Genomic DNA, 14,476 nt, shown 5'->3' with positions numbered 1-14,476 from the left:
GACAAGATTGTAGTCCTATACAATTCTGGACTGGGCTACAAAACTATCGCCAAGCAGCTTGGTGAGAAGGTGACAACAGTTTGTGCAATCATTCTCAAATGGAAAAAAAACCAAACAACTGTCAGTCTCCCTAGGTCTGGTGCACCATGCAAGATCTCACATCGTGGAGTGTCAATGATCTTGAGAACAGTGAGGAATCATCCCAGAACTACATGTGAGGATCTTGTCAATGATCTCCAGGCAGCTGGGACCACATTCACCAAGAAAACAATTGGTAACACATTATGCCGACAAGGATTGAAAACCTGCAGTGGCCGCAAGGTCCATCTGCTCATAAAGCACATGTCCAGGCCAGTGTGATGTTTGCTACTGAACATCTGAATGATACAGAGGAGGACTGATTGAAAGTGCTGTGGTCAGATGAGACCAAAATCGAGCTCTTTGGCATCAACTCAACTCGCCGTGTTTGGATGAGGAGGAGTAATGCTGCCTATGACCCCAAGAACACCATCCCAACTGTCAAACATGGTGGTGGAAACATTCTGCTTTGGGGGTGTTTTTCTGCTAATGGGACAGGACAACTGCACTGCATCAAAGGGACTATGGACGGGGCAATGTACCATCAAATCTTGGGTGGGAACCTTCTTCCCATCCAAGGCATTGAAAATGGGTCGTGGATGGGTTTTCCAGCATGACAATGACCAAAAACACACGGCCAAGGCAACAAAGGAGTGGCTCAAGAAGAAGCACATTAAGGTCTTGGAGTGGCCTAGCCAGTCTCCAGACCTTTATCTGACTGAAAATCTGTGGCGGGAGCTGAAAGTTCAAGTTGCCAAACGTCAGCCACCAAACCTTAATGACTTGGAGAGGATCTGCCAAGAGGAGTGGGCCAAAATCCCTCCTGAGATGTGTGCAAACCTACCGGCCAACTACAGGAAACGTCTGACCTCTGTGATTGCCAACAAGGGATTTGCCACCAAGTACTAAGTCATGTTTTGTGAAGGGGATCAAATACTTATTTCCCTCATGAACATGCAAATCAGTGTATAATTTGTTAGACATGCATTTCTTTTGATTTTTTTTGTTGCTATTCTGTCTCTGTGTTACAATACACCTGGCATTCGATTTTTAGACTGATCATTTCTTTGAGTGGGCAAACATTCAAAATCAGCAGGTGATCAAATACTTATTTCCTTCACTGTATATATACTTGGTCTTGGATGTGCCGGCCAGCTTAGCTCTGAAGAAGAGGGTGCACCCAGTGAAACATGTCAGCTTACCAGTATAGTAGGATTAGTTGTTTGGATACGTGACTCCTACATCAAATGGTATCTTGTGGTTTTAAACACTTTTGTACCTTTCACTCCTGTGCAGGGGCGGACTGATCATTTGGAAACCCGGGCACTGCCCGAGGGCCGGGGGTCAGTAGGGGGCCCCATGAGATGCCCCTGGTACCTTTCATAGGCTTTTTTTGAGTTTGGGCAAGGACACAGGGGCCCCATGATCCCCTATTGCCCGGGGGCCCCATGAGTTGTCAGTCCGCCCCTGCTCCTGTGCGTACTATATGTTACGATTTATGCTTTTATCTAATTAATCTCTGGTAATGCATTAGCTGCTTGCGCTCACTTGTCTGTTCTTTTTATAGTTTTATACTGGATTCCCCTATCTGTGGAGGGCTGCATCGGCTAAGCATTCCTGGCATATGTTCATCTGTTGCCACCTAGGGTCCTATTCAATTGTGGTGGATCTCTTGAGTGCTGGGATTGATTGTGTGTTTTGCGATTAGAAGCTGTGCTTTAAGTAATATCCCAGGGCACACTGTCCAGGCAAGAAGGTGCAAACAGGTTAACTGTAGTGTTTGACACAGCTGACTACTTAGGGGTTTCCGGTTGGCCTCTCAGGTGCCTCCAGCTGGCTCCTCAGGTAAGGGCTGAGCTGCTCAAACTCTCAGCACTACAGAATTATGATCATGACCTAGAGAGTCCAAACATGCTCAACTGTTTGTTGGTATCTCTTTCCCAGTCTTCCCTTCCCCTTTGTGCTCCCATGTTGATCCAGGGCTGTTCCTGTAGAGTGATAGAGCCCTCCCTCCTGAACACACATGGCTGGAAACTCCACCATGCCGTGTCGGCTGCAATGTATCATGTTTCATGCACGTTGAGGCTCCACTCTCTTTTTCTCTTTCTTTCCTGCAACAACACAGTTGTATTTGGCTGCCTTGGACAATAGCAGCCATATGAGCTGGCAGCTTAAACCCTCGGACAGTGCAAGGACGTACTGGTAACAGCGCCCGCTATTGGAACAGGTACTGAAACAAAAGGTCCTCCTTACCCTTACTGATCCCTCTTCTCCTGCCCGCTATCCCTGCACTGTGTCCCTCCTCCTCATGCCCAGCCAGCGCCCCTCAGTTATACACATCTTTCCACCAACTCCCACAACACTTCACAAAGGTCTGAACAAGAGTTAGTCACCAACCAGATAGAGAAACTTTTGGGTAACTCGCCGTCAGACATTTGGAATTTTTCCTGAAATTGGAATTTCAGTTCTTGTTCAAACTTTATATTTACTGTTTTTGATTACTTTGTTCTAATTTAAAAATCTAAGAGGAAGACACGTCTGATTTTTGTAGGCACAGAGAAACTAAACTTTGTAAATAGTGCAAATGGCATATGTTTTCCATTGTCTTTAGGACCAAACAGGCTGCTGCAGCATCCTTCATGTCTAAGGCCCCTTTCAGATGGGGCGGATTCCGTCCCGATCAAACTCCGCTCACAGAATTCCTGCTGATTGGAGCAGAACGGGAAGGTAACACATCTGTGTCCACTCACTTTATGCAGAGTGGACTTGGACATAGCCTGCTGTGGTGTATAGGTGTAAATGGATTCCACTCTCCATTTACACCCAGCTACTTTCTGATCTGATCCACCTAAATGGAACAGGACAACTCCCATTCTGTTTGAGTGGACTGGACCTGGATGTAGGCGGGTGTAAACGGATACAAGCCCGTTTACACCCGGTATTCCATAGGGGTGAATGGACCCTCTGATCGGGTCTGCCTTAAAAACGGACGGGCTGACCTGATCAGACCTGCTGTGTGAAAGGGGCCTTATGGGGAATGTTTAAATTTTGCCACTGGCTATGTTATCTGTCTAGCACTGGAACAATTCTATTGGACGAAATGGAATGTCCATGGAAACATTTGGTTGTAAATTTTAAATGAACAACTTAATCACCAGAAAAACTTTTTTTTTTCCATTGGGTGCAGTAGATTCTTGTATGGTCTATACATGCATGACTAATCCCTACTTATGACATGTTTATGGCTTTCCAGCAATGTGCTGAAAGTTGATGCAGAGCACCAAAAGGTAATATGGCATGATAGGTGTATGAACAGCTAGGGTTGTTAATTAGGGTCACCTTCATAGCTCCCATTTCAGGATCTGGGGGTCTAATTTGCCCATGCCATGTGCTTCCCTGTCCATGTTCTCAGATGGAACCCTATGTGAGAGTATTTCCTCTTAGACGTCTACTGGACATTTGCTGCCACCAGACCAGACCACCGTTAGCAGTCTGCACAAGATCTGAAGGATGTGTGATATTTAAACTGCTGAACAATAGTGCTCAAGGTGGAAAAGTAACTTGCATCAAAACCAAAGGGCAACTTCACCCTCTGCCACTTGTTTGGGGTTTTCCTTATTCCCACCGTCTACCCTTACCTATACTTGTATATGATTTAACGGAAGGGACTTGTGCATACTTTTATCTACTCCTAAAAGATTTGCCGTGTACCTTAGGACCCTTAAAGCTCTCCCAAAGCCCAGCACAGCCACTGAATCTGGAACACAGTTGGTCCTCAATGTATGAATTCTGAGGTATGACTGCCTTAAAGTGGACCTTAACTTGACACAGCGGGCACCGGATTGCGGTTCCGCGGTCTCCCGGGAAGCATGCACAGGCAGGGAAGTGGGAGGACATTTATAAATGGCCACCTGCTCCTGCAATGCTCCCCTCCAGCCGTTTATGTATATGGGCCGGACGGGAAGTGGTTAAGATAGAAAGAAGCTGGGTAATGTAGATAGCTGATCAGTGTTGTCCGGTTTAGGTCCACCTTAGGTGTTGGCTGTCTGTTCTGAGAACCCTGGCAGGGAGGGGGATAGGCAGCATGTCCAAGTTGCCCCCAATTACTCATATCATAGAGACACCTTACAAATCCATATTAGTATTTTGCATATGGCCTGGGTTGAAAGGCTCCCAAGAAATCTCAGACAGCCAATTAAAAAAACAAGGGATATAGAGCCTCTTTGTAGTGCCTTTTGTTACTTAGCCACATTAGTTTTTGTTGCGTTTTCTTTTGACAGGTTCACTTTAGTCTTGTTGTACTTGAGAGTTCAGGAGGGCAGTATTTTCAATATGAAGCCAAGATCAAGAACATGGAGACATGACTTCCAACTAGGAAGAAGGTTCAAAACTGATCTTAGAAAATATTATTTTACAGAAAGGATCGTTGATGCTTGGAATAGACTTCCAGCCGAGGTAGTGAGTAACTTAACAGTGGATCCAAACATGCTTGGGACAAACGTAGATCTAGAAAGAAAAAAATGGGGCAGACTCGATGGACCACTTGGTCTTTTTTTTCTGCTGTCAGTCTTCTATGTTTCTCATTAACAAGGCTGCATAGTTCTTCACAACTACAGTGCACTTACAAATCGTGCTTTTGTCTGCCTGATTTTTTTTTTTTCTCTCTAAAGGCTCTTAGGAGAATGTCAGTACCAAAAATATTGTTCATTTGACTAAACTCCCTGGAGCTTCATTAACAATCCATCTTGTAAAATAACAGGATGCAATGTGAATTCAGTATAATTGTTTTGCAGTTGGCTCTATAAAGCATTATTCCGTGACTGCAATGCTATGTTACTATACAGTCTGTATCCATGTACAGCGGTTAGCTCCAAAAACAAAATTGTCTTGTTTAATTAGTAAAAATGCTGTTTTGAAGAAGATATTAGATATATTTTGTGTTGTTTGCTGGCCTATTGGGGTTCATTCACACGGGCGCATAGACCCATACATCCATAAAGAGGTGTTTGTTCATGTGCCCAGAGTAGGCTATAGCCATGTCAGAAGGCCGGTCAAGAATCAATTACTGCCTGACAGGCATAGCGGTTGTATGGATCTTTATGCACATCCAACCTTGTGTACATAAACAGAGGAAAGCACAGAAAAAAAAACAAAAAAACACCCCCTTTCACGAATGTATGGGTCTATGCGCTTGGGTGAGTGATCCCTTAGGGTGACATGCGTTGGATACCACTGGCTTAGCCTGTGATGAAAGTAAATAGAAAAGGTGAACGTACTCTATCACCTGGTCTTAAGCCCCGTACACACGATGAGAATATCGGACGAACGATCGCCGTTTTTTTTTTGCCTGCATCGAAAGTGAAAAGGTTACTAAAGATACAAAAATTCTACTATAAAAGCAAAGAATTTCGAAAGTGATGTCACGTATTGTATTTGTATTGTACGACTACTGTACTGATTAAACCAAAATCGTATGATCTGTTATCGTGCGAGAAAATTTTGCGCTTGTGCCTACGGATATTGTCGCTCAAATTGTCGTGATCGGCTCTCGAAAGCTGTGTACTAACGATCCGATTATTGGACAATCTGTCCTCGTACGAAAATTTCCATCCGATTTTCTTATAGTGTGTACGGGGCATTCGAATTTGTTCCTCTTTCCAGTTTTCAATTTCCATCATGTTCTCGCCTCCTTTCAATGTCCTGATCACTACATCCAAGCTCCTAATGGTAACATACTTCTATAATGGCGCTTAATGGTGCACGGGGGTCTGGGCTTAATGATGCCCTTCTAAAATACACTGAGGCTGCATTCACATCTCTGCTTTCAGGACAGCGTAGGTGCATCTTGAAAAACAAAAATCCAGCTTGTTGCATCATTGGTTTGGTCTCCAGAAAAATGCTCCTTTTTATAGGAAAATTAATATGCTTAAGACCGGTATAAAATGCACCACATTGAAACCGTGCGAGCTGAAAAACAGGTGTGAAAACTGCTTAAAACCATCACAAAATACACATAAGTGGAAAATAGAATACAAGGTACATATGTAGTTCCCCCAGCTCTCCCCTCCAGTCTTACACCCCCCTGGCCCTGATTCAGAGATGGTGGGTTGTTCAGAAGTCAAGGCCACACAGCTGGTGGACAGAACCATTCCAACCAGGCCCTGCATGTCCCGCACTCGCCATGCTATCATTTAACCACTTCAAGTCCAGAAACTTTCTCCCTCTTCCTGTCCAGGCCAAGTTTCAGCTTTCAGCGCTATCACAGTTTGAATGACAATTGCGTGGTCATGCAACACTGTACCCATATGATTTTTTAGCATTTTTTTGAGACAGATAAAACTTTATTTTGGTGGTATTTATTCACCACTGGGATTTTTTTTTTTGTTTTGCTATATAAATGAAAGTCCAAAACTTTTGAAAAAAGTGTTTTTCTTATAAAATTTTGCAAATAAATAATCTTTCTTCATAAATCTTGCCCAAAATGTATTCAGCTATCTTTTTAGTATCCCAAATTAGTTTACAATCAAAAATTATAATTTTTCAAAACCTTTTTTTACATTTTTATTTTATTTTTTTATATATATATTTTTTAACATACTGTCACCCTAGCGGTACAGTGTCACCATAGAGACACTGTACTACTTGTGGTGGGTGATGAAGATCTATTTATTTATTTATTTTTACCCATAAAGGCTGTAAAAGCAATCATTTCTCCTTCTCTCTGGCTGCATTTTTCACCACTTATATATTCTTTGTAAATGTTACCTGGTGGTGACAGGGTCACTTTATTTGCCCAGATATAAAAAAAAACAAAAAAACCCTTTATACTGAACCCTTATAATTTTATTATTGTAATGCAGGCAGCGCTTAGGAGGGGGGCATACTGGATGGCTGTGCTTAATGTGAGAGGTTTTTTTTTTTTTTTTAAACCTTTTTTGCAGCACTTGGATAAAAAAAAATTGTTTTTGTATTATTGTATATGCAGCCTGCCTGCATTGTAGTAATAATGAGGGTTTAGTTAGGCTAAAAGTTGAACTAAAAGGGTCAATACTCCCCTTTCCAGTGGTCTCTCACCGACATCTTCTCTTAGGTGCAGATCTTTGGCCGTCTACATTGGCCATAGCGGGATGACATCATTCCGGCACACAAAGACCAGCCCCACTCTGCAAGCTAAGCTGAGCTGCACGTGCACAGCACCGTTTACACTGACAGATGACAGCAAGCAGGCAGTTAAGGACATTGTATTGCAGTAGAGACATTGCATGCCTCTTCTGCAATAAAAGCTTGCCCGCTCACTCTGTTACAGCGGAACTTCACTTACGCTTTAAGTTCAGGCTTTTTTTTTCTCGGGGACAATTTCACTTCAATGTCTAAGACTCTTATAGCAGAAAGATATAGTTCTGTAGTAAATCCTTTGCCCCAGGGAACCCCATGTGTGAATCTAACTGTATTACATTGCTATTTACATTGCATGGAAAGCTATTTTATAGCTATTGTTCTGCTTGATAATATACTACTTACTTTAGTTTAAATGAATCTAACAGGAAAGATCAAATAACTTTTCTGGCTAATATTCCCTTGGGGAATTGCTTGTTAATCAGCCATTGCATTGATTTCAAAATAAAAGTGCATCAAAATGTATAGCTATGAATAAGACCTTGCTTATGTAAAGTGTATCCAGTCATCCTGTGACCTATAACAATACCCAGGAGACCTTTTTCCATTAATTCATTAAACCAAGTTGCCACTGAGACCCTTTTCAAAATGAAAGCCTACAAGCACACGAGTATTGATGGCTAATAAAATGACTGTCACTGTGCTTTATGGTTGTGCCACAGTCAGTTGATTGTTCAGCTACTGCCTATCATGCAAAATATTTGCCCCAAATGCCCATCATTAAAAGGGAATATATCTAAAGGATTCAGATGCTGTAGAAGTTTTATCACACCAATAACTGCCAGTCCCATCCCACATGGAAGAAAAATATATTTGAAATATATTTTTAAAATATTCTTCCCAAAAATATTGACATATATTTTGAAATCGTACAATTTTGGCCGTATTCAATATATTTCAAAATATATTTCAATAAAATAAATATATATTTATACACACACACACACACACACACACTCAACACTGTATGTTGAAATGCATTTTTATTACAAAATATAAGAAAAATATTTTTTACAAATACATTTTCAAATATACTGTATGTCTTTACAAATACATTTAATCTACATTTTTGGAATGCATGTACAAATATATGTAAAAATATGTTAAAATGACTTTTTTAATATGTTAAAAAAAAATCTGAAGAATATATTTTTAAAAAATATAATTTTAAAAATATTTTTCATATATTTTGTAATCTATAAAAAACCGCATTTCATCATGTAGTATGTATGTGTGTGTGTATGCTGTATGCACTTTACACTTACATTGAAGATTTGTCTAGTTCCTGTACAGTATGACTGTCCACAGACTGCTTAAAAAAGCAAGCTGCCAATTTTGAGCATCACTTTGCAATTTATCAGGCTGTGTTTCAACTGCATCTTTGTGGTAGCAAGCCTATCATTACAAAGAGATATTTCAAATAAAAAAAAAAAATTCCCCTATTGGGGGGTATTTACTTAAACTGGAGCATGCAAAATCTGGTGCAGCTTTGCATAGAAACCAATCCGCTTCCAATTTCTTTTGTCCAAGCTTGATTAAACAAGCTGAAGTGAGAAGCTGATTGGCTACCATGCACAGCTGCACCAGATTCTGAGTGCTCCACTTTTAGTAAATCTCTCCCACTGTGTCCCAATCATTCACTCTTCATTGCTACCAGCAGCAGGTAGGTATGTAGCAGGTCCTGACACTCACTAAATTTGCTCTAGGGATGGTCCACCCATTTCTGGTAGATATCTTATTCTGTTTGTAGCCAGCTTATGTTAATGTTTGGCCAAATCTGACAGATCAGCATTTAAAGTGAAAATGTACCCGTACGTAAGTGTACAATCTAAACACACACGTTCCTGCGTTTAAAAATGGCTGTGTGTATAAGTGGGTGCTGCAGCGACCGTTAGCTGGAACCGAACAGAATCCGCAAGGGAGAATGTCACCAGCACACTGAGGATCACCAATAGGGGTCCAAAAGTTTTAATGGACGATCACACAGTTACAGCAAGGCAACGGTTCAGAGTCTCTCAGGACCCCTTCATCGGGCATCACATCGTTCATTAAAACGTTTGGACCTATATTGGTGGTCCTCAGTGTGCTGGTGACATTCTCCCTTGTACATAAATAAGAACCAACATTTGCAAGCGTGCCGACCTCCTGGATGTTCTGCTGGGCACTGTGGTTCTTTGCACGAACACCTACATCATTACAGGACACAAGTAGTATAGTGGTAAGAGGAAGGAACCACTGAGCACAGTAGTGGACCAGAAGATTGACATTTTACAGAAATGTCCATTTTTGTAGAGACTTCAGGGGGACGATTTTGTTTCAAAAGTGTTGTTCAGTGGTATAGGCAGAGTGAGGGGTAAGTATCCACTATCTTCTTTAGTGGGATGATTTTCATTTAGCATTTCAGTTTAGCAACAGAGCAACCTTAAACACTTTATCCAACCTTCCTTCTCATCGAGGGTACTGGAGGGAAGTGTACAATGCTTCCATACACCTAGCCAGCACTAAACTGATCTTCCATCCTGCATGTATATCTTAATAGATATAGTCACATACTGGAGCCCCCAGAATAGCCCACCTTATTAAGGTCCCCTTTCACATGGGCGATCCAATCCAGGCCGCCTGTCAGTTTTTCAGGCGGACCTGATTGGTTGGTCTATGTACTCCTATGGACCGGCAGGTGTAAATGGACCGTTTGCACCTACCTATGTTCACTTCAATCCAATCCGGAGTGGAGTTTATACCTTGTGAAAGGGGCCATAGTCTCAAGTTGGCCATAAGTCTCAGGTGGCTGCCATGTACTGCCTGCGACCCGAGCAAGATTGAGGGACTCTCATAATGTCTTTATCACAATCAAGAAACATTGAGTAACTAAGCATGGCTATTAATGGTTAGACTATTGGTAAACATTTTGCTGTATTTATTTTCCTAGCACAGCCCCATCTTACCATTAGTCATGCTCTGATTGCTTAAATGTTTAGGTGATGTTCAAGTTGTATGATCTTCTGTTTAAACACTCATTAACAGTAATGGCGTCTGCTAAAGTTAGGCAAGCCTTGTTTAGGCGTGATAGGTTTTAGAGCAAGGGCTAAAGCCAGGAGCAGAGGAGCCAATGTGGCAGAGCCAGACTTTAAAATTGTTCTTTGTGGGACAAATAAGGACATTATAGACCTACAGCCAATATTCAGCCAAGGTCCTGTACAAGATGGCTGAGAGATACAAGTTGCACTTCTCAAAACAACACTTTTACTGTGTCCCATGATATGGGCAATCTGCACCTGTTCCCTTGAACCATAATGCCATAGTGTTCATATTCATAAGTCAACATGGATGGAGGTAGATTGGGTAGCCCTTGGTCAGGGAGAAGCGACAGGAGGTCCAGTCTGACCACAACTGGCTTAACTCTCCTTAAAATTTTCGGTTGTTGTCTATGTAACATTTCCCTGCTCTCTGTATTGTGCTGATCAGCTCCTGATGTGTACATTAAGGTACCACCTTTAGTTTAGCAGTAGGAGAAAACTGTCTCCATGATCACGTTTTAGCTACCCTGACACTCGCACATAATCGCACTTTGCTCCACAAACACGTAACTGCCTCATCCTTGCCCAACCCCTTGCACTGGATTCACAGTGTCTGTGCTTGTGCTGTGCCTGGCTGCTTACTGTGCTTCGCTCTACCTGAGCTGCTTTCACTTACACTGGCTAAACAGTAGAGCTTTGCTGCAACGTGCCTGCTTAACGCATGCCCAGCTTGCCAATCTCTACCCTTTGCTGTTGTCCTGTTGATGTCATTTAGGGGGCTTGGAGGTTTCTAAATCTATTTGTGCTGTTCTCTTTTGTTTCCTTCCACTTCACAGGTGTTAATCCATTGACCTCCATTTCTGCAGAGAACAATGACCATTGCGTGGATATCCTGTCATTTCCCCATTCATTGTTTTCATACTTCCATATTTTTTTTCTTTTTATATTATTTTAGGTTATTTCAGAAGCATAGAATTCTGGAGCTTGGGGAGCAGTTAAAATATTTCCATTGTTTGTCTTTCCTATGTCATCTTTTTGACAGTGAAGGTTAAGAAGTAAAAGTTTAGTTGATAATAAAGGAAGAATGTAAAAAAAATAGATCTGTCTAATAAAGATGCTTAGTGGAAACGCCCAGCATTGTTTTGAGAAGACATCTGACAAACATTAGACAGTCTGAGTTAGAAGAAATATTTATTTGCCTTGGTGTTTTAAAGTCGATATTTGGATTGAATAACTCACTGTTTTCATGTATGGCTGGGGACTCCAATGGCACCAGTATTCTTAAAGCCAGCCATAGATGGATTGATTATTGGCAGGTACTGCAAGGACTGGCCAATATTCAATCCATCTATGGGCAGGCTGATTGTACACAAGGTAAAACCAACATGTCGAGTTTTTAAAATGCAATTATTGCCAGCAGCTATAGCTGCTAGTAATAATCATTGTGTTCTCCCAACACAGTAGCTCTGCTGGAGGGATTCTCCCATCAACACTGACTGTGTTGATGGGGCGTTGAACCATTTTCTTTCCTGCAAAAAAAATCTCACAATCTTTGGCTTGCCTAACTCTACTCCATCTGTTGGGCCAACTGTGGACATGAGGTGGTGATCAGATTTTCAAACTACCAAAATATCTTTCATAAAAAAGATCTTGACGTAAACCAACACCAAGACGACATGTTGCTGGCCTAATCCAATATATTAGAAAAATCTTTTAGATTTGGATTCTCTAGCCTTCATCTTTTGTCTATGGATGACCTTGGAGTTGTTATAAGGGGGTTTCAATCTCCCAGTTGGATTTGGTATTTGTTTTCATTGACATTCGAATCTAGTGGGATATTTGACACTCCATGGCAAAGTACCCTGGAGATCCAACCTGAGGGTTTGCCCAGAGATGAAAGAAATCAGTGGGTAAATTGGCCCTCTTGAGTTCACTTATGGGATTTCTTGCTTGGGTGAATTACTCACCTATCTATGCTCCTATGCCGCCTCCCATACAATTGGAGCCTTCACTTTATTGCTTTTACCGATGCGGGCTTTCAGGTATGGGACAACAGCTGGTGATATTCCCCATGTGCTAGGGTCTGAACGGTCAAATACCAGGCCAGAACACTTGTCACATTGGGAAGGGGTGGCTGCGACACCGCCCACCAAGTTAACCTATGACGCTGCAGTTTTTCCAGGGTGGCTCCTTGGCATGGAGGTTGTGAGGGAACATGGATTCATGAGTATTTCTTGCTGAAGAGTGAGCGATCAGGGAATATGGTCATTCTACTTTTAATGGTCAAAGTAACAGTGTCACAATAAATCAAACCTGTATTTGCACAATCAGGGCTAGTTATTTAATCCCCTCATTGCCAGCTGCACATACCTACCTTTCCATTGCTCCCCCCACTCCGTTCAACACCAGTAGCAATAGGAACTACCTCATATTTGGGATATGGAGAAGCATGTAACTCACTCATATGACAGTGGTGAGTTAGTTGGCACTGTTACAGGGCAGTCCATAGCATTGAGAGTTTTTAATTCAGTGACTTCTAGCTTACACAGGACTTTCCTTTCACTCCTGGTCGACTGAATGGAGCAGAGGTAGAGCAAAAGGTAAGTACTCTGTATGCATCTGTGGAGGTCTGCATGGGCAAACCACAGATTCACTTTAAAGTAAGCCTTTTGGTACAAACAGTGAGTTTGTCATCTTTCGGTGAAGCTTCTCTTTATTGCTCCCTAAGTATAGGTCCAGGGCTTGGGATCAGCAGGTACCATTGGCATTCTGGCTATTAGGCTGGTTCGTTATGACGTGCCCAGGTACTGTTTAGAAGAGGGAAGCATGTACTACAGAGTCGAGAGCTGCTGCTGTTCACCATATTTGATCCCCAGAGAACAGCCCCAAAGTTTTAAAATTTTCCCTGATTAGTCTTGTGCCTACAAAGTTTTACATTATTCAGCTGTTTCATAAAATGTCCCCTTTTTTAACATATGAAAATCTAGTTTTTGTAATGGTAGATCATTTTTATAGAACATTTAAAGAGTCGTAAACCGATGATAGTTTATTTTAGTGGACTAAATAAAATCTAGTGATAATTTATGGCCTTTGGAGATAGCATTGTGCTTGATATGCCTACACATCCAACAGGAATCCATACAAGTGATGAAAAAATGTAAACCTGGTAAGAAATAATTGCTTAGTTGGCTTCAGTAATTAGTTAAAGAATATATTAATATGCCTTTGATTTTGGGATTGTTTGGCTAAGTTTTGGCTTAAACAACAAATCTAAAATAATTTAATCATTCGACTAGAGATTTGTGTTCTGGATCTGTATAGTAAGGTGCCATCATTTCCTAGTCTAAGGGGCCATCTGCTTTGTGGAAAAAATGGACACTGGATTAACTTCCCACTGTGATCCACCACTGTGCCATTGGCTGGATAAACCTCCGTCCACACCAATGTGACTTGTCGTGATTTGACGTTTTAAGTTGCATGGCAAGTTGCACCTTATTGTCGGCAATGGAACCATTCAGATCGGTGCACCTCCAACTTTGTGGTGCTGCACCAATTTGAAAAAACAGTTCCTGCACTATTTGTACAATTTCAGGTGCGACTTGCATAGACATCTGTGTATGAAGTTGCACAAATGTCTTACAAGTTTCACCCAAAGTCGCACTGACATGGGACTTTGAAATCGAGCTACTTCGAGTGAAGCCACATGATTTCAAAGTCATATTCTGTGTGAGCCAGGGCTAATGCTGTTTTTGTAGCTCATCTGAATTGGGTGTAAAGCTGAGCCATGAAGTCTGCCAATTGAAATAGGTAGTGTCCTTAGTCACCATGAAATTTAGATAAAGGTGATACTATGTACTGTGTTAAAAGCAAAAGATGCAAGTGTAGTATTTCATGTCTGCTGGAATCTGGTATGGTAATAAAACATCCTTCAAGGGTGAGTCCACCTGAAATAGATTTCTAATTTTTGGTGAGTACTGGCAGGTTGTAAAACTATAAAATACCTCAATATTACACCTCCTGTGCTGTGGACATACACTACTGCGTGGCTTCATTTTGATCAGTGTTCTATGCCCCTTGAGTGTCTTCCCAGTGGAAGAAAGAGGACTCCTGCACCCAGCAGCACATGCCTTCCCTTTGGTTTCCTTCTTCTCCATTTGTCCACCAGACACGAAGAAAAATCCTTGGTACTTCCCAGTTTATAGAAG

General features: G+C 41.7%; 1 protein-coding gene across 5 annotated transcripts in view; it reads left to right on the top strand.

Moving 5' to 3' along the window:
- TTYH3 (tweety family member 3) overlaps positions 1 to 14,476 on the top strand; it is a 204,577-nt gene that overhangs the window by 182,377 nt on the left and 7,724 nt on the right. For 2 of the 5 annotated variants that reach the window (XM_089682543.1, XM_089682523.1), the window contains exon 14: positions 2,204 to 2,305. The exons of 2 other annotated variants lie outside the window; for them this stretch is intronic. In XM_089682543.1, the coding sequence (XP_089538669.1) occupies positions 2,204 to 2,284 (81 nt within the window). In that variant the 3' untranslated portion in view covers positions 2,285 to 2,305. Of the gene's footprint in view, positions 1 to 2,203; positions 2,306 to 11,107; positions 11,672 to 14,476 lie in introns of those variants that run through there. One more of the 5 variants, XM_089682534.1, reaches the window with a different exon arrangement.

The sequence above is a fragment of the Staurois parvus genome, unplaced genomic scaffold, assembly GCF_062004578.1.
Source record: "Staurois parvus isolate SC_StPar_1 unplaced genomic scaffold, SC_StPar_1.0 ptg000018l, whole genome shotgun sequence".
NCBI lineage: Eukaryota > Metazoa > Chordata > Amphibia > Anura > Ranidae > Staurois > Staurois parvus.
The sequence above is the reverse complement of the archived record's forward strand: the minus strand, read 5'-3'. Positions and strand labels throughout refer to the sequence as shown.